The sequence below is a fragment of the Pelobates fuscus genome, chromosome 12 (genome assembly GCF_036172605.1).
Source record: "Pelobates fuscus isolate aPelFus1 chromosome 12, aPelFus1.pri, whole genome shotgun sequence".
Taxonomy (NCBI): domain Eukaryota; kingdom Metazoa; phylum Chordata; class Amphibia; order Anura; family Pelobatidae; genus Pelobates; species Pelobates fuscus.
The window spans coordinates 22,080,607-22,108,145 of NC_086328.1; the positions used below are offsets into that span (position 1 = coordinate 22,080,607).

General features: G+C 44.2%; 3 protein-coding genes across 5 annotated transcripts in view; 2 read left to right on the forward strand and 1 right to left on the reverse strand.

Moving 5' to 3' along the window:
• FANCA (FA complementation group A) overlaps window positions 1-4,864 on the forward strand; it is a 56,502-nt gene extending 51,638 nt beyond the window's left edge. The window contains exons 41-43 of the mRNA XM_063437904.1: window positions 898-1,036; window positions 4,131-4,223; window positions 4,402-4,864. Coding sequence (XP_063293974.1) covers window positions 898-1,036; window positions 4,131-4,223; window positions 4,402-4,509 — 340 coding nt within the window. The 3' untranslated portion in view covers window positions 4,510-4,864. The remainder of the gene's footprint in view (window positions 1-897; window positions 1,037-4,130; window positions 4,224-4,401) is intronic.
• A 1,081-nt stretch (window positions 4,865-5,945) lies between these two features.
• ZNF276 (zinc finger protein 276) lies at window positions 5,946-15,865 on the reverse strand. 2 transcript variants are annotated; one of them, XM_063437906.1, is made up of 11 exons: window positions 15,699-15,865; window positions 13,534-13,843; window positions 11,966-12,009; window positions 10,711-11,136; window positions 10,037-10,109; window positions 9,685-9,768; window positions 9,166-9,279; window positions 8,996-9,071; window positions 8,756-8,873; window positions 8,570-8,669; window positions 5,946-6,563 (listed from the first exon to the last, which is right to left on the reverse strand). In XM_063437906.1, exons 1-11 carry the CDS (start codon window positions 15,841-15,843, stop codon window positions 6,299-6,301), a joined length of 1,755 nt encoding a protein of 584 aa, XP_063293976.1. In that variant the 5' UTR covers window positions 15,844-15,865; the 3' UTR covers window positions 5,946-6,298. The 2 variants fall into 2 exon arrangements, with proteins under 2 accessions (XP_063293976.1, XP_063293975.1); XM_063437905.1 differs by having other exon boundaries at window positions 11,966-12,012.
• A 2,333-nt stretch (window positions 15,866-18,198) lies between these two features.
• VPS9D1 (VPS9 domain containing 1) overlaps window positions 18,199-27,539 on the forward strand; it is a 28,116-nt gene continuing 18,775 nt past the window's right edge. For both annotated transcript variants that reach the window (XM_063437282.1, XM_063437283.1), the window contains exon 1: window positions 18,199-18,311. In XM_063437282.1, the coding sequence (XP_063293352.1) occupies window positions 18,213-18,311 (99 nt within the window). In that variant the 5' untranslated portion in view covers window positions 18,199-18,212. The remainder of the gene's footprint in view (window positions 18,312-27,539) is intronic.

Below are 27,539 nucleotides of genomic sequence, written 5' to 3' on the forward strand. Positions count from 1 at the left end.
ATAAACTGGCTCAATACACCATGAAACTGTGACCTCAATATTGGGTGGTAATTCCCAGTTCTCTGGGCACACCAAAGGTGTAGCTTTAGTTTGTATCTTGGGTATGTCAGCAAGCCGATACTTACCATAGCTTCCAAAGATTACATGGTGCCCCAATCGGGCGGACCGCCGTTTCTCCAGTCTCTGCTCACTCCTTTTGCCTGTAATGCCGGTTGCTGTGCACACGCCCCTTTTAATGGCATGACGCATGAGTGTTGGCTCCATGATGTCGCTAAAACCAATTCCTCACATTTTGGGGACATGGTTACAGCAATAACGCTTGTAGCCTATAAAGTGAGGTTTGCCGAGAGTAAAGTGCCCTGTTGTGGTTCCTTAGTGTCCCAATAGTGCATTTATACTATCCTCTAGTCTATTCTGGTATTTGACTCTACTTTACCCTTACTATATTGTATTCCTTGACCTGGCTTTACCTTTCATTTATTCGATTTCAGGCCTGCCTTGACCTTGGTTTGCTTTGACCTTCCTATCTAGTATTATATTATGCTCGTTCAGCCTGGCCACTCTAAGGATTGGTACACGTGTCTGCTATTCTCTGTCCCCCTGTGGTGGGTTCATATACAGCATGTTGGGTTATATATAACCGTGACACAGTGGAAATGCCCAAGTCCTGGATTGCTGGTTTGCTCTGCAGACTGGGCATTTTTTCCTGTTGATCTATACATCTCTGATAGAATAATACATCGATTTTAGATAGTAATTCAGAGCAGATGAGGCCAAAGGAAGATCTTGCCCTACGTCCCCCGTAATACTTTTTTCAACCTAATTGTAGTTTTACCTTAGAGTTCTGTCCTTCCATCTAACCCGTGTAACCATTTCTTTTTAATAAATCTTTTGCAGCCTGATCCCTTCTGTTCAGACGGGGAAACTAATCAAGCAGCACAATTTCCTTGAGGTTGCAATTCCGATGTACATTCAGCTGGTGCAGTTATTTCTGGATGGAAGCAGCTTTGCAACCTCATCACTTCAGTCTGCGTGTGTAAGTTGTTTTGGTTTTAACCCGTCACTTCCCATATCTTCCTTCCACTGGGGCCTGCACCCTGCGTAATATCTCCTCTCCTTCAGACATTCCATCATTATGCTGGAAGCAGATTGGTCACAGCAGCTTCCAAAGGGATAATGAGAACAATAGGTGAATGATTTCAACAGCAAATTGCTTAGTTTAGTCTAATTTTTTTTTTACAATTTACTGCAGCTGTGGTGTAATGTAATTAAAGGGAAACTTTAACCCCTTAACACCGCAGCCAAATGTACAAGTTGTGAACGAAACAAAATGTAAACAAAACCTGGCATTTGCGCTATATGTCTGTCAAACCGTAATTCACCTCTTTCATATTAAATGCACCCCCCCTTATTATATATCATTTTATTCAGGGGAAACAGGGCTTTCATTTAATATCAAATATTTAGCTATGAAACATAATTTAATATGAAAAAAATGGGAGAAAATAAGATTTTTTTTTGATTTTTTTCGTTCTACATGACATTTTAACTGTCAATGTCATAATACTGTTTGATTTTACTGCAATAAAATACACATATTTGTATTCAGCAAAGTCTCACGTGTAAAACAGTACCCCCTATGTACAGGTTTTATGGTGTTTTGGGAAGTTACAGGGTCAAATATAGCATGTTACATTTGAAATTGAAATTCGCCAGATTGGTTACGTTGCCTTTGAGACTGTATAGTAGCCCAGGAAATAAATTTACACCCATAATGGCATGCCATTTGCAATAGTAGACGACCCAAGGTATTGCAAATAAGCGATGTCCAGTCTTTTTTAGTAGCCATTTGGTCACAAACACTGGCCAAAGTTAGCGTTCGTATTTGTTTGTGTGTGAAAAATGCAAAAAACGCCAATTTTGGCCAGTGTTTGTGACTAAGTGGCTACTAAAAAAGACTGGACATACCCCATTTGCAATACCTTTGGTTGTCTACTATTGCAAATGGTATGCCATCATAGGGGTAATTTTCATTCTTGGGCTACCATAGGGTCATAAAGGCAACGTAAGCAATCTGGCGAATTTTAATGTGAAAAAAATTAAACACAAGCCTTATATTTGACGCTGTAATTTTTGAAAACACCATAAAACCTGTACATGAGGGGTACTGTTGTACTCAGGAGACTTCGCTGAACACAAATATTTGTGTTTCAAAACAGTAAAAAGTATTGCAGCAATAATATCGTCCCTGTAAGTGCTGTTTGTGCGTGAAAAATGCAAAAAACGTCACTTTTACTGGCGATATCATGGTTGTAATACATTTTACTGTTTTGAAACACTAATATTTGTGTTCAGCGAAGTCTCCCGAGTAAAACAGTACCCCCCATGTACAGGTTTTATGGTGTCTTGGAAAGTTATAGGGTTAAATATAGTGCTAGCAAATTAAATTCCCTATACTTTCGGCATGGGTGGTCAGGCAGGTCCCGCTAAGTGTAATTAATTAGGATACCTAATTATGTAAAATTATTACATAAATATATGTGTAGAATTAATATATGTATATATATACATATGTGTATATATACGTATATATATATATATATATATTTTTAATATTTTTATTTATATATAGGTATATATATAGTGATATATACGTATATATGTATATAGATATATATTATTTCGTTCTACGTGTATTTTGATATAAATATATATATTAATATCACAATACAGTTAGAACGAAATAAAACACATCTATATATTTTTTTATATTTTATTTTTAATTATTTTTTTATTTTATTTTTTTACGTATTTACATATTTATTTTTTTTATATTATTTATAAATATATATATAACAATAATTATATATATATTTAATCAGTATCAGTCTACGTGTAATTTGATATTAATGTATATATATAATTATATATATATTAGTATTAAAATACACCTAGACGGTGTATGTGTGTGTATGTATATGTGTATATATATACTTAGATCATATATATATAATATATATATATATGATCTAAGTATACATTTTTTTTTTTTACACTTATTTAACATTATTTTATTTTATTTTCAGCCAGCAGGGGGACCAACTGTCATTACAGTTGGTCCCCCTGCTGGCAATACAGAAGCCAGCTATACCGGCCATGTGATTGTGAGGTCCTCACAAGGACCTCACTCTCACATGACCGGGAGGGACCGGAGGAGGCAGATCTGCCTCGGGGGGGCTCCCTGGGAGTCCCCCCAACCGCGATCGCCGGCGTGGGACCACCGGCGACCGGGTAAGTTAAAAAAAAACGGCGGGCGTATATTTACGTCCTGCGGCGTTTAGAGCCGCTTTTAAAAGGACGTAAATATACGTCCGCCGGACTTAAGGGGTTAACGCACTAATGTTTACTAAAAGGTTGTATGAGTGTAGAGTGCATAGTTTAATAGAAATGGACACTTTTATAAATTAACCTGGTCACACCCCCTTCGCTGTCAATCAGATAACCAATTCTGTTACTTCCTGGTTTGGTTGGCTCAGTGGAGCTAAACTAAAGAGGCAGCAACTGCTCAGAGCACCTGCCTTGCAAAGACTTCTCATTGAGCTGCACTGGGAAGTCTGTGATCAGAGCTGCTTACTTGACTTAACCCTAGAGACAATCTTTGTCCTCATATTATCTGTACAATAAATAAGGTGATAGGAGTCAATAATGAGGGCAATGATTGGCTGATGGTTAGTGTCAAGGAGGGCTTCTTTTCACTGGAGAGGCAATGCCACACACACAGAAAACCTTATGGTGGCCATTTGTGTGGGCTGTTAAATATGATTAACCTGTTTGAACAATTAAACTCCAATTGAAATAGCATAGGTACCCACATTTTTATTTATTTTTGTTGTTGTCTGTTTAAAAAGAGATGTGGCATTCAGCACAATAAAAGCCCTAATGGGTGACTGACTGGTTTCCATGCGTTATAACCACTGTGTGGAAAAGGAACACGTTGCAAAACTAAAGGGATCATGCTTCCCTTTCAAGGAAAATCTAGGAATTTCAAATGCAATTTGCGATGGACATTTGTTTGTGTAGAATCCAGCTGGACTTTCAAACTATGCTAATCTGAAGCATGTGTTTTTCAGGTCCATTACCATGATGTCATCACCAATGGTCGTTCCTTTCTGCTAAGAGTGGTTCCCAAGTGCACTAAGCCAAGCTCTGCCTTTACTAGCCAGGTATAAAGCTTATTCATTTACATATTTTGTTATGTGACTAATTGCTGTTAAAAAAACAAATCCCTTCTTACTTCTGAAATACCTCTACAAGTAATGTTGACTTTTAATTTAGATTATTTCAGTTTTATTTCTTCCTTTGAGCTTGCGAGTCTGTGACCACATACATTTTCTCATGCAGGTCATGAAATCCTGTGACGAATATGATCCTGAACTGGCTTCAATGCTAAATTTTCTTCAAGTTCCATTTGATTACGAGGATTTGGCTATGGAACCAGACTTGTTTTGAGCCAGTGGACTAGTTAAGATTTTCCTCCTGTGGGAGAATTTTACATCTAGCTAAAAGTAGCTTCTAGGGTTACTCTAAGCTTGCTGTCGTGGTTATTATGCAAGGAGTACCCTAGCCCAGTAATGGGGTAAACCTGTTTGCAACAGCTTGCCACCTTACCTGAACTCCTGCCGGACTCCGATACTCCCTGGTGGTCCAGTGACACGCTTTCGCAGAAGCTGTGGCAGTTGACATCCATTGGCTGAGAGCATCAATTGACTGCTAGCCAATGACTGACATTCTGTTTAATGAAAACTGCAGAGTTTACAGTAGCCAGACCCACAACTCTATTTCAAGGCTGGCTGATCACCCCCCCCCCCCCCCCCCCCGCAATGACGCTGCCGGAAGTGGACTTGGCAAAGAGGTTAAACTCTGTATGTGCAGCATTTCAAAGCAAAACACCGCACATACAGACCCCACTTCAAAGGTCCTGGTGCCTGAAGTAATCCTTTAATGAAACTTGCCTTTTCGCTACGAGAGAAGGAGAAGGTGCAGACTCCCAGTAATACGGGAGAACAAAAATAATAAATCACTAATTATCCTAGATTGTTAATGTAATAAACTGTTAGAAATTCTATGTCAAATGACTGTCACTGTTAACTGGTGGTGGCTAAACCCTAACTTCAGAGTTAGGGCATTGCCAAATCAATTCTAACCTATTAAGGTAAGAAGGTAATGGGACCCTCCTGCACACAAAATGAAGAGGCTGGAAGTGTTCCTTTTAATATTTTTTTTTACCTTCAAATATACCTTTAAAAACCCATGCGTACTTCATAGTACACTTTTGTTCCAGAAAGCATTGAGTGTATAGCACGATTTACAGGCAGATATCCATCTACATGAAGAAAGTGTACGAAACGCGTCGGAATATGTTTGTACTTATTTTGGTTTTACTTTGTATTCCCCTGTGGAACAAGCAGTTAAGACTTTATTTTTTTTAAGCCGTCACCTGTGTTCCAGATCTACCATGTATTTATAGTAATATGCTCTTTGGGAATATATTTCTTGTAAGTGTAATTTTAATTAAAGTAAATACGTTGTACAGTACATACAGTGTTGTACTTTTTCTTTTTATATTTGAATATATCTGCTAACAAGACTACAAGGATCTGACGTTGGATACCTCAAGGGGAGACGCGCCCATGTACTTCTGAGATCTTGTGAGTGCAATTAAGGGCAAAATCACTTTCTCACCTTTACAATATTATCCTATGTGTATTTTGTTTGTAGACTCTTTTTTGCATTTGTGGTATAGAGGATTTGGAGAAATCTTGTGCTTATCACGGTATATTAAGTGTATTTGCGGTTATAACACATTTCTCTTTTCACTTGTTTTCTCACTGGTGTTTAATTTGAGATGTGGGTTGTTTTGTTTGCTGTACATCAGTCATGACCACTTTTCCATAAAATCAGTATTTATTTATAGGCTAGTTCAGTGCTTCACAACCCTTTTCCAATATTAGGAAAATAATTTTCCTGCCATGGACCCTGAATATCAATATTTACCATAAAACGCCTCCAACTACACTGCTGGGGGATATACTTTCTCCACAATTAATGCAAGTGTGGTCTAGCTAAAATGCCAATTGCCATACGATCAGGTCATGATTTATACGGTGGGATGTTTCCTGTGCCCTATGATTTGCAGTATAAAAGCAGGATTTAAAAAAAGGCTCAGAAAGACATCTCATGCTATATTCAGCAATCTGATAAAAACACTACAAAACCAATGTTCTTGATTTGTCCCCCCTCAAGGCGGAGGCTCCTGGGGGATTTCTGCTAGTGGTTGTCCTTCTGTTGCTCCTGAAGGGACATTGGGCTCTCTCCCTGCTTCTGTGGCAGGGATCTGTATCAGAGGGTGCACCATTGACATGTGTACATTGAGGTTATGAGCCTTCTCAAATCGCTTCCCACACTGGTCACATGCAAATTCCAGATCAGATTCGGCCTTGTGTTTGGTCATGTGATACTTGAGAGACGCTCTCTGCCTACATTGAAACCCACACACTTCACATCTGCAAAGACATCAGGACACAAGCTTTTTACATCTACGGTCAAGCTGTAAAGAAACCCAGTCACCCACAATTAGTACTTCTGTAAAGTATTTAACTTTTAATCTCTAAATGTGTAGATTAAAAAAACAAATCCCACTTTCTCTTATACCATACCAAATATAACTGCTGTAGTGGATATGAATTAATGTAATAATATGGTTCCATATAGAAGTCGTAACAGAGACCCTAAGTACCAACCCAACTTTACACAACAAATCCATTTCATTAAGTTAGACCATATCCCTAAAATCTCATTCAATTTTTTGCAATTTAGGATTTAAATGAATTTGTTTTTTTGGCCCAAGCAACACCGCCTTGGCTGTGACTCACACAGCCTCTTTACACACTTCCTGAACAAAAGATTGCATTTTCTAACTTAACTTATGGCACAGGGTGTTTAAAGGAACACTGCAGCATTAGGAAACATGTTTGTATTCCTAACGCTATAGTCTCTATCTAGAGTAGTAAAAGAAAAATGTGACTCATATCTTCAATAAAGAAAGGCAGGCTCCAACCAACCACAATCACACTATATAATAGTAGCAGTGCCCTGCAGATAAAGACAAGAGGGTGAGCTGGGTATCAAAACCTCACCATGAACATTTCAAATTCAAAGTGGATACAGGAAGGAAAAAAAAAAGCAGAGGTTTATTATGGTGCCAGATGACTGGTGCTGGCTTATTTTTCAGGGGATAAAACCATTAAAGCAGGGGTTCTCAACCTTGTCCTCAAGGACCCCCTACCAGTCCAGGATTTGGGGATTACCTGGGTGTGTCTAAGGTGTTTAAGGTGTTTTTTCTCCCCCCCCCTTTTTCTAAACACCTTAGACACACCCAGGTAATCCCCAAATCCTGGACTGGTAGGGGGTCCTGAGGACTGGGTTGAGAACCCCTGCATTAAAGGAACACTATAGTCACCTAAATTACTTTAGCTAAATAAAGCAGTTTTAGTGTATAGATCATTCCCCTGCAATTTCACTGCTCAATTCACTGTCATTTAGGAGTTAAATCACTTTGTTTCTGTTTATGCAGCCCTAGCCACACCTCCCCTGGCTATGATTGACAGAGCCTGCATGAAAAAAAAACTGGTTTTACCTTAAATAATTGTATCTCAATCTCTAAATTGAACTTTAATCACATACAGGAGGCTCTTGCAGGGGATAAAAAAATCTTAAACAGAACTTGCAATAAAAGCCTAAATGGGGCTCTCTTTACAGGAAGTGTTTATGGAAGGCTGTGCAAGTCACATGCAGGGAGGTGTGACTAGGGTTCAAAAACAAAGGGTTTTAACTCCTAAATGGCAGAGGATTGAGCAGTGAGGCTGCAGGGGCATGTTCTATACACCAAAACTGCTTCATTAAGCTAAAGTTGTTCAGGTGACTATAGTGTCCCTTTAATGAACGGTTTAACCCTAATGTCTAGCTCCCTCAGCATCCATTCCAGTCTGAGGCAGCACACGACTCTCTCACCCTAGCAGTAGCTCCCGAGTCAAAGAATAGAATTAGAAAAAATATTTAACTCTGTTTTGTTAATGGGAAGCTACTGATGCTGACGCTCTTAGCCCATCAGCGCCGATCCTGTCTGAGGATTCCTGTTTAATATCTCGGACTGCAACAGATGTTCGGAGGAAAAATGTGAGGTTAACCAGTTTGACCACTGAAAGCAAGCCAGCAGCAGGTAGCTCCAAGCACCATAACAACTTTATTTGAAGTTATGGTATTTAGAGTATTGTTTTAAGAATGACTGCAATGAATACATCAATTTATTAAAATCTGATCAATTACACTTCTATATCACATTGGAGCCTCTTCCACCGTTCCCCCCCAGACATTAGGAACCTTCTACCACTGAGTAATTTAGCAATGACAGATTGCAGCGACTGCACTTATTTTTGTTGGTGTGAAGTTGTTTGTTCTGGTTTGATATACTCTCTACTCTAGGGGTCGGTTGGATTTTGGATGCACTTACTGCAGAGGTTTTGCCCCAGAGTGTCTCATCTGGTGAACAGAGAGGTGCTTCCTTTGCTTGAAGGCCTGGCCACACTGATCACAGATATAATTCCTCTGCTCTGGGGAGAAAAAGACACTGCAGTTAAGCAGAGAAAACACAAGAACCATGGATTTTAAGAGAAGGGGAGGCACATACAGCGCTCACCTGTGTGAATGAGTTTAACATGCCGCTGGAGGTACCGGTCAATCATGAATACCTTGTTGCAACCAGGATGGGGGCATGGCCGCTCCCGTACCTCTTCATGTTGCTCCTTAACGTGTTTCTGTTTGAGTAGAGAAGAGTTATAAAATAAATGTAGGACTGTGATCGGTAATTTGTAGGTTCTTGCAATGCTGGAGGGATCAGAACTGGTAATTTACTTTTTTTTTTTTTTTTTTTAAATACCTTCATACCATCAGCTCCTCTGTAAACCGCAGTGCAGCCCTGGTGAGGACATTTGTAAATTGGAGGCAGTTCCTCCCTGAAAACAGCCAGAAGTGACATAGCATGTGAACTCTTGGATTTCTCTCATCCTGTGCAAACAGTTACTGTTCTCTCATTGTACCAACACGTACCGCTCTTGCTTAATTTTATTCCAGCCCGGTTTAGGGCCAGGTTTCTTTCTTGGTCTAGGCTCTGATGGACTTTTCCCTGTATCTCCAGACTCTTTTCTTTTGTGAAGATCCCTCCTGGTGAAAACAAGATATACAAATCTTCAACACTTACTATGTGCTTAAAGGCAGAAAAGACAAACACATTGTGCTTCAGTGTCATATTATCCCTCATTTGATAAATCTGCATTACTTACCAAAGACTATTTGCTATAACCAACTCAATGAGCAAGATTGCTTATGGTCCACGAGCTGAAAAAGACTGTCCCCATCACACTGTTTATGTGAAGAAAGGATTCCTTTCCCTTTAGTTTGTGCCGAAGACTACTGGAGTGTAACAGTTGACTTGCATGCTAATAAAGCCAATTCACATGAATCCAATAACATACAAGCTGGCCACATGACAATCATGAGTCCTAGTCAAACATGCAAACTGTAAGCACGTGAGAGGAAGGAAGGAAGCCTGCTTTTATTGGAAATTACCTCTTTTCTGTCAATTCTTCAAAACAGTCATCGGAGGACAGCCGGTCCACCTGCTCTTCTCTGTTCTCCCTGCTCTGGAAATCTCTGTACAAGAGAAGAAGACATTTGGTGAACTTTTTGGGAACATACTGCCCCTCACCCACCCCATAACATGATCTTAGACAGAAGAACACTGAGTGAAGTTTAAAGTTGAGTAATGATATCCTCCTGATGAGCCTATAGGATTCCACGGTCACTACTAAATGATTAGTACTTTGCCATGCTCCTGTAGCTACCCCTTAAGAAAACTAGGCTCCTCTCCCCATACGTCTCTCAAATGTCCTCACAAGACAATTGTCAAATGAATCCTCACCCGTCCGAGAGGTAGTTGCCATCTGCCTTTCTGGTTTCATGTGAAACCCGTGGCCGATTCCTGACGGCATGTGCTTATGTAAATAAAAAGAAAGGGGAAAAAACAGAACGTTCAGTAGGTACTTTCAAGAAGTTATTTACCAAGATCTTTCGATCTTAGTACAAAGTAGTAGTGGTAGATTTGGAATTAAAAAAAAAAACAAAAAAAACAACAATTGGCAAGCTATGCATCGGTTTACAATAATACCCGTTCGGTTCTACATCAGCTGCGGACTTCATCAGATTTAGTGACGGTAGCACCGCACGGGAAATAGCTACAGGAGACACTTTATATTCTATGGGGATTGGCAGGGTATGTGTAAGATATCGCTTACTGTAAACAAAAATTGCAGAAATAGCTTCACAAAAAAATCAACCAAGTGACAGCGAAAATCTGGTACAGCAGAGGTTAGTGCAAAAAAAAAAAAAAAAAACTGTCCAAATGAAATTTGCCCTCTTTATAGCCACAATTGGCTTATTGGAGATTGTAATTTATGACGTATAGTTCAGTTTTTTCATGTAAGACCAATAATGAGGGTATGTTCAGGTTTTAATCCTGCCCTTCCTACTTACAATGATCTCCTGTAAGAGATGTGGTTTAGAACAAAAAACTTTTATGTCTTGAAAGTATCTTACCATGTGAAGGGTCCAGCGCACAACTCCGAGGAGCTGGGGTGTCTAGTGGCAGTGCAGGTGATTGACTCTGTGGAGGGAAACTCCCTACTCCAACAATATCAGGAAGGGGTGGACTGGTGTCCGTTCTATCCGACAAGATGCATACTGAGGGCATATGTACAGTCTCTGTGCTTATATGGTGTGTCCCATTGCCACTTGCTAGGGTGGGCTTGGCGTGCCCTGGTAAGGTAGGTGAGGCATTGGTGTCAGAGTCCATTTCCATGATGTAATCGTGTCCTCCATTGCATCCCCACACTGCCCGGATGATGCCACAGTATTGTGTGGATATAACTTGCTGGAGGCTCGGTAGAGAATGGCAGCTCCCAGCATGGTTGTGTGTCCAGCTCACCAGTCCAAGCAGACAATCAGAGCTTGATGTGATCAAATCTCCACACAGAAATATATAGAAAGAGAGAGAATGTTATGTCTAAATCGGAACCTTGCATGTACACACCTGCCATGGCTATCAATCATTTGTATCCATCGCCACCTCTCATTACATTACACAAACTATCAATGGCCCAACAGTAGCATTGCCGCCATCACAAACCTGTATTCAGAAGTCAAAAATACATAGATTTAAATGGTTTTACTTACAAGGGAATGTGCTGCAATTATCAGAGAAGAAGTAATGAATTTGACTTGAAATGGGCATCTGGATAGTCACAAAAGGCAAATCCTTATTTGCTGCCAAGTTATCCAATTTAAAATTGAATGGCTGATTTTAAAGAAAGTTATCACATAAATGTGGGCCATTATTAAACACGGATTGTTGCAGTAAGTGGGTCTGTTCCTACTCTGTTATTGAACATCCATTTGACCTAGACAAAGATACCGTTTCCCATTGTGCGCACACACTGGTTTTAAAATAGCCTGGTATTTCAGTGCAGTCAGCTAATTGGTATCTCACCAACCAGCTTGTCTGGATAACAGCATGTCCGTCATTGAGATAGGCATACCAAATATCACATACTCTACAGGACTCTCAGGGATTTACAGACACCGCTTCCATCAGTGCAGACGCATACCTTCTTATGCAGTCTGTGCAAATATTTGTAGAGTGTCCAGCAGCAGTGAGACTGTGGGGGGCATGATCTATACACTAAAACTGCTTAATTAAGCTGGAGTGGTTTTGGTGCTCAGAGAACCCCCTTAAACTTACAAATATTTCCTGAACATGCAGACAATTTAAACAATGGAAAACCAAATATCTTACCTGTACATGATTCTGTTGTGCATTTTACTTCATTATGCAGGTCACTGCTGAAAAACAAAAATGATATACTACAATACAAACCATGCAAACAATCAGAAACTCCAGGAAACTAATGTAAGGCATGCCTTATATTGCAGATTGGGAATGTAGTAAATTGGTCGCAGATTACCAGATATTTGGATTTGGCCTTTAAATAACAAAATGTTTTTTTGTATATCTGTTACTTTTGTATCTATTGAAAAACGTTTTGTTACAGCTGCATTTTCAGTGCTCAATTATGAAACATGAAAGTATCTAGTTCATACAAACGGGCTGTTAGACTGACCTGATATTGCCTAATGATTTCTATATAATTTGTTGTGGAGTTAAATATTTACACGTATATATAATTATTATTTTTTCACTGAACTATGTACAACTGCCAGACATTTTGCTATATTTCGTCTATAACTGTAGAGTTGGAGATTTTTTTCTAAACGCTGCTATTTTGATTTACATTTCACGATTCAGTATACAGCCAACTCATTTCCTGTATGCTGTCATATAGTGTCAAGCTGCTATTGGTTTCAGCATTTCTATAAACTTTGCATAATTTAGAAAAACCTAAATGGCACAAGAAAAAGTCAGGTGAGAAGGTGGCTGATTTTTTTTTAACCCCTTAAGGACACGACATGTGTGACATGTCATGATTCCCTTTTATTCCAGAAGTTTGGTCCTTAAGGGGTTAAACTAAGATCCACCTTCCAGCAAACAGGTACTACATGATTGAGAGAGTAAGAAAATGCTTGGTCAGTCTCTCAAACCGGGGTCTATTGATCGAAGAGACAGTAATATTTAAGAATAGGTTCCATTTATATAAAAACAGAATCTTTAGACATATCCACATATTTTATAAACTTAAATATCCTATTTTAACATCTGCTGCTCCAAGACGTAAGCATTGTAGAGCATACAGGGGGACTGAGAGAAGCTGTACTGTTTCCATACATTGCAACGGTGTCATGATTGCATGAAAGCACCAGAGAACAATCAGAATGCAGCAACAAGAGGAAAAACGGATTTCAATTATCGTTTCATCACACATTGAGGCTAGGAATCCCAATGAGCAATTTAAATAAAGTGGTTTTATTTTTCATTTGAAAATCGCATTGAAGTGGTTGTGGTGCTAGGAAAACCAACAAGGCTTTGACGTGGAGCTCACAGCATTGCCTACGACCATTCTCAATCACAGAGACACAATGGAGCACTTCCCAATGTAAAAGGGATGTGAAAGTGCTTACTCCCAGGACTCACCACCTGCAAGTCCCAATTACTTCAGCACAGACTTAACAACCCATTGGTATTGGAAGTGTATTTCCTGACTTTATGATAGAAAGGGCCCCAACACAAAACAAAAAAAAAAAAAGCCCTGTTTTGTCAACATTAAAATAACTGAATTATGATAAAGTATCGCTGGTATCTGGTTTACGCTGTGTAAAGTGTCCCTTTAATCTTTCAAGTCCCCAAGGCAAGAAAAGTGTGACATTAGAACCAATTTAAAGACACAGTGCAGCACACAGACAACTTACTCTGCTCTGCTGCTGTGTGGTTTGGTGGGAGATGTGTTCACACGCTGGATAAAGGTCCTGAGCACGCTTCGACACTTGTAAAACTGGGCATGGCAGTCCTTGCACACAAACTGTGGAAGTTCTGGGTCTTTGCGGACCGATACTCCCACCAGCTGCTGAAAGTCCGCATAGAATACTTGATCCAGGCGCCTCTGCTTCTCTGAACTCCGACCAATCACTGGAAACTTACCAAATGCATTGCGCAGGCTTCGAGAAGAGAATTTCCCATGGCATAGACGACAATAACCAGTACTCAGCGCCTTTCCAGTGACTTAAGAAAAAAAAAAATGCCATGTGTTTAATTTCACAAACATAACCATTGATTCCTTATTTGTAAATGGTCACACAATTACGACGGTGAGCTGTCGCTTAACAGGTAATATCATGTTCAGCTATTTTATTTTGTCTTTTAATAAAGAAAAATTCACTAGGCATGAAAATTAATTTGTATTATTGCAAAATGTATGACGTAGAGCCAAACATGTAGCCCACTCTTATCTCTGAGAGTGGGCTACAACTACAGAATTTTATTTTAAAAAAAATAATTTTAAATCAGTGCAGCTATAGGAAAACTCAACTTTGCTGTCAATCAATAATTTAAAAATAGAATTTATCTTTCTCATTATGCATGCAGTTAAGTTGGATTGGGCCAATCCAAAATCCAGGACCAGAGTACGGTGTGGAAATCAGTTTAACTCCTGCGGTGCCACCTACGGCACCTCTGATGGGATGTACACACATACACTTATACAGCATTTCTCTGCAGTCGCTGTGACAACATGGGTTGACGATGTCACACGCGTGTACAAAATGTACTTTACCATTGACTCATCTTATATAAATAAGATGTATATTTCAAACACTAGCAAAAGTGAAATGTATCCTTCCTGGTTAAATAATGTCTTATTATTAATCTACAGCATACACAGCTATTTAAAGGGACACTATAGTCACCTAAACAAATTTAGCTCAATGAAGCAGTTTTAGTGTATAGCTCATGACTCTCAGGTTCCAATGCCATTTAGAAGTTAAATCACTTTGTTTCTGTTTATGCAGCCCTTGTCACACCTCCCCTGGCTCTGATTGACACAGCCTGCATGAAAAAAAAACACACAAAAAACAAACAAACTGGTTTTACTTTCAATCAGGTGTGATTTACCTTAAACAATTGTATCTCTTTCTCTGTAAATTGAACTTTAATCACATACAGGAGGCTCTTGCAGGGTCTAGCAAGCTATTAACATAGCAGGGGATAAGAAAATCTAAATTAAACAGAACTTGCAATAAAGGAAGGATATACTTTCGATGACTCTTTACAGCCAACATGTCAAACTCAAAGTCTGGATCGGGCCACATAAACAAGGTTTAAGTTTATGTGGGCCGCAAAAAAAAAATACCGTAAATTTTCATAGAAACGTAGGTTTATTTAAAAAAATTACAGTATTAAAAAAAAAAAACAGCATCCCCTCTACTAAACCACAGCACCCCACCTCTACTAAATCCCAGCACCCCCCCTACCACCCTGTGCCACGTCTGATCCTCCCGCTGACACACACACATTCACAGACACACACATATTCACAGACACAGACTCACGCTGACAGACACATACAGACACTCACACATTCTTGCACACACATTTTCTTTATTGCTCCTTGCCTTATGGAGCCGATGTGGGGCATCTCCCTGGGGTCATTCCTGATCCTTGACATGCTTGCTTTACAGGAAGTGTTTATGGAAGGCTGTGCAAGTCACATGCAGGGAGGTGTGACTAGGGTTCATAAACAAAGGGATTTAGCTCCTAAATTGCAGAGGATTGAGCAGTGAGGCTGCAGGGGCATGTTCTATACACCAAAACTGCTTCATTAGGCTAAAGTTGTTCAGGTGCCTATAGTGTCCCTTTAATACAATTCTGATACATGGAGATTGTGCAGGTTTTATAGAGTGTACAAATAAATTATATACACACACATGGAATATTATTTACAAAGTAGAGATGTACTGATTGCTGGCTAGCCTCTGAGTGTTGAGCTGTGCCATGATCCTGGCTGAGCATGCTGGGCGTGGTAGTCACCAGCATGCCATGAACAATAATAATAATAATGATGTTATGCTCCCTGCCTTACTTCCAGCTCCCCCCGAGCTGCTCTCCCCCGGTTTCTCGGACTCCCAGGCGGGTTGAGGCCTAGCGGCGCTGTGTGCCAGGGGTGCCGTGCCCCGGGCTGCCCTCCGGTGCCAGGCCGCGCTCCGCCCGCGGCGCTCTCCTTTCATCCCGCCATCCAGCTCGGGGACCGACAGCAAGCCAGCAATGAGTGAGGACACCTCGCACAGCGCCACCAGCGGCCGGGAGGAGGTACTGCACTGAGAGACACTGGGGATCCCCTGCACTGAGAGACACTGGGGATCCCCTGCACTGAGAGACACTGGGGATCCCCTGCACTGAGAGACACTGGGGATAACCTGCACTGAGAGACACTGGGGATAACCTGCACTGAGAGACACTGGGGATAACTGCACTGAGAGACACTGGGGATACCCTGCACTGAGAGACACTGGGGATCCCCTGCACTGAGAGACACTGGGGATCCCCTGCACTGAGAGACACTGGGGATCCCCTGCACTGAGAGACACTGGGGATCCCCTGCACTGAGAGACACTGGGGATCCCCTGCACTGAGAGACACTGGGGATAACCTGCACTGAGAGACACTGGGGATAACCTGCACTGAGAGACACTGGGGATAACTGCACTGAGAGACACTGGGGATCCCCTGCACTGAGAGACACTGGGGATCCCCTGCACTGAGAGACACTGGGGATCCCCTGCACTGAGAGACACTGGGGATCCCCTGCAATGAGAGACACTGGGGATAACCTGCACTGAGAGACACTGGGGATAACCTGCACTGAGAGACAATGGGGATCCCCTGCACTGAGAGACACTGGGGATCCCCTGCACTGAGAGACACTGGGGATCCTCTGCACTGAGAGACACTGGGGATCCCCTGCACTGAGAGACACTGGGGATCCCCTGCACTGAGAGACACTGGGGATCCCCTGCACTGAGAGACACTGGGGATCCCCTGCACTGAGAGACACTGGCGATAACCTGCACTAAGAGACACTGGGGATCCCTGCACTGAGAGACACTGGGGATCCCCTGCACTGAGAGACACTGGGGATCCCCTGCACTGAGAGACACTGGGGATCCCCTGCACTGAGATACACTGGGGATACCCTCCACTGAGAGACACTGGGGATACCCTGCACTCAGAGATTGGGGATCCCCTGCACTGAGAGACACTGGGGATACCCTGCACTCAGAGACACTGGGGATCCCCTGCACTCAGAGACACTGGGGATACCCTGCCTGTACACAAATACTGTACATCATTGTATATTCTTTCACTATTACTATACAAATACATCACTTTATATTCTATCACTACACAAATACATCAATTTCTATTACATCACTAGCTTCTGAGAATTTATTCTAATATTTTATTTTTACAAGGTTTCAAAAAAATAATGAATAAATCTGTTATATATTTTCAAAATATATATAAAAATAAAATATATATTATGATTATGGAGCAGATATTGGTGACAATTATCATTTGGGCGTTTTAACATAATATAATAAATAATAATTATTACTATCAATCTATAGTGCATGAGATTTAATCTAATCCATACATTCATAGCAAATAGATAGACAAAAAAAATTTTTCACTTTATTTACCTTACCAACTTGCGTAGTGGTAACGATTACAAACAAGCTAATCAAATAAAAAAAAAAAAAAATAACATAGTGTAGTAATTTTTAAACCAATAGTGTTGCAATTAAAATAAATATAATGCACTCACATAAAAGGAGACATTTTTATTTTATTTATAAAAACTTGATGATCTCAGCCAATCCCTTAGGAAAGCATTGGGAGGCTATGTGCGGCAGAACGTCGCACTGCGCAAATCTACACCTACTCATAGAGATGCATTGAATGAGCGCATCTCTATGAGGAACATTCAGCGTCCCCATGCAGAGCGTAGAGACGCTAAATGTCAGTTCTGCCTACTGTGCAGCACTTACTTAGGAGGCACCTCGAGTACCCATCTGAGTGACTGCACCTAGAGATGTTTACTAACCAGCAATGTAAATACTGCCTTTTATGTAAAATGGCAGTGTTAACATTAAAAGGTCTGCTGGGACATTTAGCTGTAGTTGTTCTGGTGTCTATAGTGTCCCTTTAAATGTTATTAATGGCAAACTAAGAGTGCCATAAAACTATGTGATTCACTCTGATTTCCTCCCAATTCACAGCTTAGTAAATAACCAAATAAGTGTATTCCAGCCCAAAATGTTAAAATAGACAGAGCACATCTTGCCACTATAGACAGTAATTCTCATACTGGCTGAGCATGCTGGCAATTGCAGTGCACAACTCTGAGTCAGTCTCCTGCCATTGTCACAGTGCTACACATACAGTACTGCCTTTCACCACTCTCCCCAGAAGAGGGCGCTCTGTAGCCGCGGTCCGCAGGGCTTCATTCCGTGCGGCGGTACGGTTTCCTTTTCATTCCGGCCGGGAAACGCGATCACTGTAACAAGGTTCCGGGTCTTCCCCTTTATTAATTGTCATGGCTTCCCCGGTTGGAGATGGAGGGCTGCGGCCTCTCCATAAAGCAATGAAGCTGGCAAACCGTGCCATAGAGCTGGATACCGGGAACCAACATAAGGTGAGGAAGGAGGCCTGGGACACCAGCTATGAAAGCCTTGCAGCATGTGACATACTAATATTAATGGTGACAGGTCCTCTCCTGTTTGCTGTTTATATGTTCATATTACAGCCTGGTGGTCCTCTGTCACTAACTGTCTGTTATCCATTACATTGCCCCTAATATACAAGGCAAGAACCATAACCACTTCAAAACACTTAAATGGCCACGGTGCTTGGATTTTCCATTTAACTATTTGCTCTCTGGCTGCTTGGGATATTATTATTATTATTTATAAAGCACCAACAAATGCCGTAGCGTTGTACAAGAATTTGCGAATGTGTCTCCTAACAGATGCGTTTAGTTCTTATTTTGATTAATATCGGTGCTTTGTAAGGTTTTCCAGATCCTATACTTTCCATGGCATTCAGAATGCAAAAAGCACTGATTTATTTTTTTATTTTTTACGCCTAATGCACAGGCCAAATGGTGCGGTTTCAGTTGGGAAGACTAAACCGGTTTTGGCGTTTGTAAATGTGAGAATTGGCAGTCTGGTTGGATTTCAGTCATTTATTGGGTTATTCACAAAACGCATCTTAAGAATAATAATCACAGTGGGGGATCTGGTCCCCCCCCAGCTCCCACCTGTTCCCCAAGGGGAGAGGGGCGCGCTAATTAATTATACAATTATGGGGTTCGACATGCCATTTTACATCCCCCATATAGTGATATGTCTCACCATCCCAAGGTGCAAGGGGTCCTTATTCCTCTAGCCCAGGGGTTGTCAACCTGGTCCTGTTCGCCCACTAGTTGGCGGTTTGGGATATCAGGTGGTGGTGGTGGGTTCTGCAGAAAATGCCTGGTGGGCTTCGATGGCCTTGGGCCATAATGTCTGTGGGCCAAGGCCAGCAGGGGAGATCCTTTCATCTCCCCTGCCGGCCCATGCAGAGCCGGCCATGCTGTAAGCCCTTTTGGGCTGGTGACTGGCCTGCTGGAATTTAGTTCCAGCAGAGAAAGGGAAGAGCCTGGGAGGCTCTGTGTTCCTCCCGCGTGCAGACCGGCTTGAGCGATGCCCCGCATTACCATAGCAACGCTCCGATACAGTGCCGTGCTCACTGGAGAGTCACTCTGCAGTCGGAGGAGCTGCAGGCTAAAGTGAACATTCTACCACAGGACCACCAGGGCTTGCAGCGTTATCTCTCTCTCTCCCCCCCCCCCCCCCCTTTGTTAAAGGTAAGAAGAAGGGAGGGGGAGACATTAAAGGGACACTGTAGGCACCAAGACCACTACAGTTCATTGAACTGGTCTGGGTGCAAACTCCCATAATTACCTCTAAGGGTTAACTCCTTCCGGAATTGAAACTGACTTTTAGTCCGTTATCTGACGCTGGACTTTCTCGCACTCTGCATGAGGACTTCCAGCGTCAGGTTTTCCCCATAGGAAAGCATTGAATAATGCGCCGAGCAACCTCCACGCTGGTCCCAGGTAAGTGACTGAAGGGGGAGGGGGCCCTGACAAAGGGGATTCTATAGTGACAGGAAAACAAGTTTGTTTTCCTGGCACTATAGAGTTTCTTTAAGAGATTTTCACATCTCACCTATCTACACACAACATAGACCATATCCACCCTTCACACACACACAGCCCCCACAGACACACTGTCCCCCTCACTGACTGATTAGATAAAACCAGTGCTCAAAGTTTTGCTGAATTTCTGTTAAAAGGAACTTTGTTTTTTTTTAGCCCTGCAGTGTAAAACATTTGATACTTAGATAAAGAAATGTGTTGAATGCAGGGCTAAACATATATCTAGTAGCTGTCTTCCTGACAGCTACTAAAGGTGCTTCCAAACTCCTAACAGAGTATGACTCGCTTATGTGATGTCCGACCTCATGCATTGCACGAGAACGTAGAACGTCCTCTAATACTGATCATAGGGAAGAGATTGGATTGGCTAATAAGGTAATAAAGCGATGCCTGTCGGATGATCTCACAGGGGGTGTGTGTGGCAGCACCAAGTGAGTCTCGGCACTGGAAAAAAGTTAAGTAAAAATGATCACAGGTATCGAGGCAATTGGTGGATCCACAATGTCTGGAGAGCCCAAGCATCATCTTTTTGCCTTGCTCTGCAGTGGCCACCGGGGCAATTCTATTTGAATAGTACATTATAAAGTGTCCAAGTGGCATGCACCCTGGAACATTATATGTAACCCTACAAGGGAAATGCATCAACGTATCTCCCAAAGATCTCTACTAATCCCTAAAAATGTCAAAATCCACTGTATCCTGTGACTGGGTGCCTCTGTCTTAGCTCCCCGTCAGTCTTTTTTTGGAAGCTCTGTTCTTTGCACCTGGCAGTCAGCATAGAGAAAACCTAAAGAGGCAAAATGAAAGAAGATTTCTATTTCTCCTGTTGATTTGCAATATTTTCCCTGGCTTTTCGTTTTCAGAACTTGTTTTTGATGTAATCTGCTCAATCTTTAATATAAATTGAAAGGGACACCAAATATAACACAAGTTATAGGGGATTTTCAATGTTTTATTCAACAGTGTAATTTCCATACAAGTTAGTTTCCTTTAACTGTTACTTATTTTAACCCCTTGAGCACCAAGACGCTTTTGTGACCAAGGTCTTTGCTGGACTTTTGTGTTTGGGTTCATCAGTTCTGCCTGATGTTTTATTGGTGATGTTATCCCCTCAAACAAGAGCTCAATGTAATAATTTCTGTTTTAAATGCACCGATACATTTAAATGAGAAATTGAGCTTTCCTTTGATACCCTATTTGTGTACATAACACAACATTAAATATAAATAAGGAAGATGGCAGCATAGACCTAGAGCTCCCTGTAAGGCTCCGCTAAATCACCGCCTAAAGCACACTTTCACCCCGAAAATGGGCAAGACAAATCGACCCTCTCAACCCCCTAAACAAGCGGACACCCCCAGGAGGTCTCAAAACCCCTCCATGAGGCAATTCTTGACCGCACAAGCGGACGCAGACCCTCAGGCCTACACGAGCCAAACTGCCCCAGAGGACCCGCTCCCACTCACACCAAACGGAGACGGGATCATGGCGGACAACCTGCCTGCCGACCCAGCTGCCCACCACTCAGACTGGATGGAAATGCTACGCAACTTACCCACAAAAGCCGACTTAAAAGCGGCCAACTCGGAACTCCGCACCTCCATCTCAACGGAGCTTCAAACGCTCAAGGAGGAAATCCGAGGCCTACACCAGCGGGTCGCCCAAGTGGAGGCGGACTGCGACCACATGTCAGCGGCGCAGTCTGCGAACACGGACACGCTACGACTCCACACCCTCCAACTACAGCAAATGGCGGGCCATATGGAAGACCTGGACAATCGCGGCAGGAGGCAGAATATCAGAGTCCGGGGGATCCCGGAGGAAGCAGACAACTCCGCCCCAGTGCAGACCACGCTGACCGGCCTTTTCAATTCCATACTGGGCCGCACACACCATGATCCCATTGACTTTATAAGGGCACATAGGGCTCTACGGCCCAAAGGTCCGGAAGGGACCCCACCGCGCGACATCATATGCTGTTTGATGAGCTACCAACTCAAGGAGGACATACTCAGAAAGGCCAGGGACGCAGGAACGGTGCACCTTGGTGACACCGAGGTACAACTTTTTCCCGACTTGGCACCAGCCACGCTGGCTTACAGGCGAGCATTACGCCCCTTCACCAAACAATTACAAGCAAATAAGCTGCGCTACCGCTGGTGCTTCCCCACGGGGCTACAAGTACAGACACCAAACGGCCCCTTCCTGATGAAGGACAGACAAGACCTGAATGCCCTAGCAGCAGAACTCCATATCACGCCGGCACCCTTACAGTGGCCGGACCCGTTGGCACCATACACGCCTGCTCGAGGGGCTCCACCCCAACCACAGAGTACGCAGACCCGGAGAACTACGCGGCAACAGGCGCTGAGGCCCTCGGGGGCCCAACTTTGAGGGGACCGACGACACACGCCAAGATGGCGGACGACACCGGCCGACCACCACCAGTAGAGACTCCCCTGACACGATAGCAGAATCCTAACCAGAAACGGACTATCACAACTCACACGGACTCCCCATGCCTGGACACGAGGAATGCCCACCTTATGGATTATACCTAATGTTCTATCTAGGACTTTGAAACCCCTCCTTCGGAGACACCCGCCTTCGGAACTACGAAACCCCGGGTGCGGCCCGGACTTTGCAAATCATTCGATATATCACAGGACTGCCGCCCCCGGCCACAACCGAGACGGCGCCCATACCGAAAGACTCGCAAGTATATGCTGGACTCTTAACACAGGACTGGCTAAACCACCTGGGGAGGGGGTGGGGGTTGAAGGGTGGGCAGGTACAGCCAAAAGGTAACAGATAACGCAAGGGCCGGGAGGGAGACGGGCACAAGATGAGGCCGACTGGGCTGGGCAAACGCTTCTCCTACACCGGACCCGTGATGACCCCAGCAGGAGCGGGCGGGAGAGGCGTGGGCCCGGTTCACTCGGGAACTGACAGGGCCGCTATCGGCCCGTAGAGGAGGAGGTTAGAGGAGGGAGGAGGGGGGGACATTCCGTAAAGCCTAGAGAGCAGATACACAGGAAAGGGGACCGTAGGTCACCCCATGCGGACCACCTCGCACACAGGCTCCAACACATGCCCAGACCACTCAAGATACCCATCCAGAGCACGGGAGAGCTGGCAGGGCACAGGGACACCTATCACCACGAGCTAGGGTAACTGGGAATAACTGGAGGCAGGGGGTGATCTATAGCCAACTTTGTAGGTATTAGCATTAGCAACACTATTGTATTACGGCACCATCATCTTACTGTGGAAGGGGAGGGTGAGCGGGGGGGTCGGCCGGCCCACAAAGCCGCGCAGTACTAACTTGAATGTTTATGAAGGTTTACTTATGTTATTATTTATTGTTTCTTGTTCTTGTGTTACTTGAAGATATGCCCAGGGTGACGATTCGACTGCAGAGACGTCCATAGGCGGAGACAGCCACCTACGATCACGACTAGAGCCACTGAACAGGGAGGCATGGGAGGCAGACGTTCCCAGACCACCCAGACTAGGAAGAGAACGAGAACCGGACCACCTGGGGAAGGAGTTTCCCACGTGGTCACGACACTTCTCGGTGTTCCTCCCACACCCCAACGGGATAGGCGCCACATTCAGGTGAGAGGGGCACTGGGCGCGCAAAACAGCCCAGGCCCACGCATACACCTCGACGCCATAACCCTAACGTCACCCAGGTGACGGTTATTTCCTACACCTATTTATCCCCTCACTTCCCAACACCCTCCCCACCTTCCCCACCCCCCTCCCATCCTACGCCCCGAGACCAAACGACTGAAGACATAGACACACACACAGCCACACACCAAACATGTCACTCACACCAGCAAACCTCACATTAGTGTCCATCAATGCCAAAGGGCTTAATAAACCTGAAAAGAGGTCGACTACACTACGCGAACTCCACACTCTAAAAGCGTCCATAGCCTACATACAGGAGACCCACTTTAGAGAAGGGGCACGACCCCGCTTCCACGACCACAGGTTCCCGAAGGGGTTTTATAGCGATTTCCAGGGGGGAAAGGCACGGGGGGTCGCGATCCTAATGCACAAGAGAGTCCCCTTCATAGAAGAAGAGATACTGACGGACAGGGAAGGCAGGTACTTATTCGTGAAAGGGAAGATAGTAGGCCAAACTTACACTTTTGCCAACATCTACGCCCCCAACCAGAGACACTATAGGTTCCTATCCCACACATTGCGCAAACTCCAGAAATTTGCGGAAGGGGTACTCATCCTGGGGGGCGACTTCAACGTAGCTATGGACCCAAGATGGGACTCCTCATCGGGGACATCTCATATCCCGACCCAACACTTAACAGCACTTAAAACTCTCCTATCTAAACAAAAGCTGATTGACTGCTGGAGGGCCCACCACCCTGATGAAAGGGATTATACTTTCTTTTCCCACCCCCACAACACCTACACCAGGATTGACTACTTCTTTATGACTCACTTCCACCTCCCATTAGTTGAGCGAGCGGAGCTAGGCACAGTGACGTGGTCGGACCATGCACCAATCTTCATCACGATAACGTCCCCGATGCACAGACCAAGGGTGACCAAATGGCGCCTAAATGAACACTTGCTTACGCAACCGGACATTAAGGCGGACATTAGCACCGTACTGAGAGAATACTTCACCTTAAACACACCCGAACAAACGACACCGACTATACTATGGGAGGCCCACAAGAGCGTAGCGAGAGGTCACTTCCTCCAAAAAGGAGCCTTGCTGAAAAAGCGAAGGGAGGCGGAGATATCCGCAATACTCACCGAAATCCAGGAGATAGACACACAAAACAAGGGCACCCAAACACACGCACTACAAGACAAACTTCTTACACTCCGCAGGGCACTGACCCAACTCCTACTGAAGAGACATCTCAGGGACGCATTGCGACACAAAGCGTTCTTTGCACTACATGGTGACAAAAGTGGCAAACTACTCGCTAGGATGCTAGCAAAACGCAGACAGCAGACATATATAGAGCGCATTAGAGACGATAAAGGCACACTACACCGACTACCCACGAAGATCCAGGACATAATTAAAACATACTATGCCAACCTATACGATCTGCCCCGCCCACCGACACAGGCTGCCGACGAACGCCTGACGAATAAAATAAATGACTATCTCACAACACAAGACCTACCCTCACTAGACAAAAACACCGCAGACCTCCTAGAAGAGGAGATCACGCTGGAAGAATTGGCCCTCGCAATAAAACAGACGAAACCGGGCAAAAGCCCAGGCCCCGACGGCTTACCCCGGAGCTACTACACAACATTTGCGGACATACTCTACACCCCCCTAGTAGACACATACAACGCTATCAGGGCGGGACACCACTTCCCCAAACAATCACTCGCAGCTCACATCACCATCCTCCCAAAAGAGGGTAGAGATGGGGACCACTGCGGAAACTACCGACCCATCTCTCTCATCAACTGTGACCTTAAATTTCTGGCCAAAATACTGGCCAACAGACTGCAACCACACGTGCCCCACCTGGTACACCCGGACCAGGTGGGGTTCGTGTCGGGGAGAGAGGCACGGGACAACACTATGCGCACCCTCACTCTGATACACAGCCAGAAACACGCTCACGGGGGCCTCCTCCTGCTGTCCACGGACGCGGAGAAGGCCTTCGACAGAGTCGGATGGTCATACATGTTTAGAACACTAGCACGAACCGGCATGGGCCCCAGAATTAGAGGCTGGATAGAGGCCCTATACACACAACCATCCGCACAGGTAGTGGTGAACGGGGCACTGACAACGGCATTCGAAATTCGAAATGGCACCCGCCAAGGCTGCCCCCTATCCCCATTGCTTTTCGTCCTTGCACTGGAACCACTCTTACAGGCCATCAGGACAAACCCAGACATCACAGGGGTGACGGTGGGAAAGACCCACCACAAAATCGCGGCATATGCAGACGACATGCTATTTTACATATCGAACCCGGAGGTTTCTCTCCCCAACATCTTGAAGGCATTACATGACTTCGGGGCCATATCTAATTTAAAAATCAACAACACAAAATCATCCATACTTAACATCAGCATACCGGAACACAGGACAACACACATGCGACAAAGCTACACCTTTAGGTGGGCAGCACACAAGATCCGCTATCTGGGCATCTGGCTAACCAGAAAGGCAGGGGACATGTACGGGGAGAACTTCACACCGATGCACGCACAGCTACACGCAGACATGAGGGAATGGGCATACCCACACATCTCCTGGCTGGGCAGAATACAGGTGGTCAAGATGAACTTCTTGCCACGCCTGCTGTATCTGTTCCAGACCATCCCCATAACAATTCCTCGCACATTCTTCACCACATTACGCTCCGCTCTGGGCAGATACGTGTGGGACGGGAAAAGACCCAGGATAAGCCACAACACACTCACACTTCCCAAAAACAGAGGCGGTCTAGCCCTCCCGGATTTCCACTTATATTATAGAGCCTGCCACCTCCTGCGGATACTGGAATGGTCCAAGGAGGGGGTACACAAGCTCTGGAAGCAAGCAGAGGAGGGAGAGGCAGGGATACCGGCAGCGATAATACCATGGATACCACCAGGATCAGGGAGTAAGACGCTAACACAATCACAATATGTGAGGGCCACCATCCAGGAATGGCAGAGGGCGAAGGGAAAACACAATCTGTCAACGCACCCCTCACCCATGCTGCCTCTGACATACAACCCTGAGTTCCCCCCAGGTCAAGACCCGAAAGCCTTCAGGGCCATAATTCCAAACCCCTTACCCAGGCTCAGACATATCACTAGACCCGACGGCATTAAAACCTTGAGGGAGCTTAGAGGAGAGGCACCAATCACATTCCTGACGCAACTCAAATACCGACAGCTACGCCATTACATTGCCACACTCCCTCAAGGCACATCGCTCACGAGAACCCCAACGGCATTCGAAAGGGAATGCCTAGAACCCCAACCATTGGCACATGGAGTCTCTTTTCTATACAACCTACTACTGACTCACACACCAACGACCACCCCAGGCTTCATGGGATAATGGGAAGAGGCACTAGGGCACACACTTGACGAAGCGGCATGGGGAAAAATCTGCTACCTCACACACCACTGCGCTAGCTATAGCAAGACTCAGGACACGGCGTACAAAATCATGACACACTGGTACCGCACGCCAACGACTCTACACGCAATCTCCCCGACACACTCTCCACAATGCTGGAGATGTGAAGCGGAGAGGGGCACACACCTGCACATTTGGTGGGAATGCAAGGGAATCATCCCGTTCTGGCAGGGAATCCACAAGATGCTACAACTGTTCTCAGATGACCCACCCCCCTTTAAGCCTGCAGAAATGCTCCTGCACCATACTAAGATACCGAGATCCGCATATAAAAAATCGCTGTCCATACGAATACTGAACACGGCCAAATCCATCATCCCAAAATATTGGAAACAAACCACAACCCCACCACTGACCACTTGGTTCGCCCATATGGAAGACCTCCGAATCCTAGAGGAATTCCAACACACAGCAGAAAACACACAACAGACATATTTTAACACGTGGACACACTGGATATTACAGACCTCAAAACCGGACTTTACGGACCGCTTGAGACTGATAGACAG

What these genes read in the sequence shown, in the direction of transcription:
- ZNF276 (XM_063437905.1), bottom strand. Translation starts at nt 15,843, where the DNA reads ATGAAAGGAGAGCGCCGCGGGCGGAGCGCGGCCTGGCACCGGAGGGCA. An exon ending in CAGCTCGGGGGGAGCTGGAA is followed by an intron (nt 13,844 to 15,698) that starts GTAAGGCAGGGA and finishes TTTTTTCTTAAG; the next exon opens with TCACTGGAAAGGCGCTGAGT. An exon ending in AATAAAATTAAGCAAGAGCG is followed by an intron (nt 9,072 to 9,165) that starts GTACGTGTTGGT and finishes GGCTGTTTTCAG; the next exon opens with GGAGGAACTGCCTCCAATTT.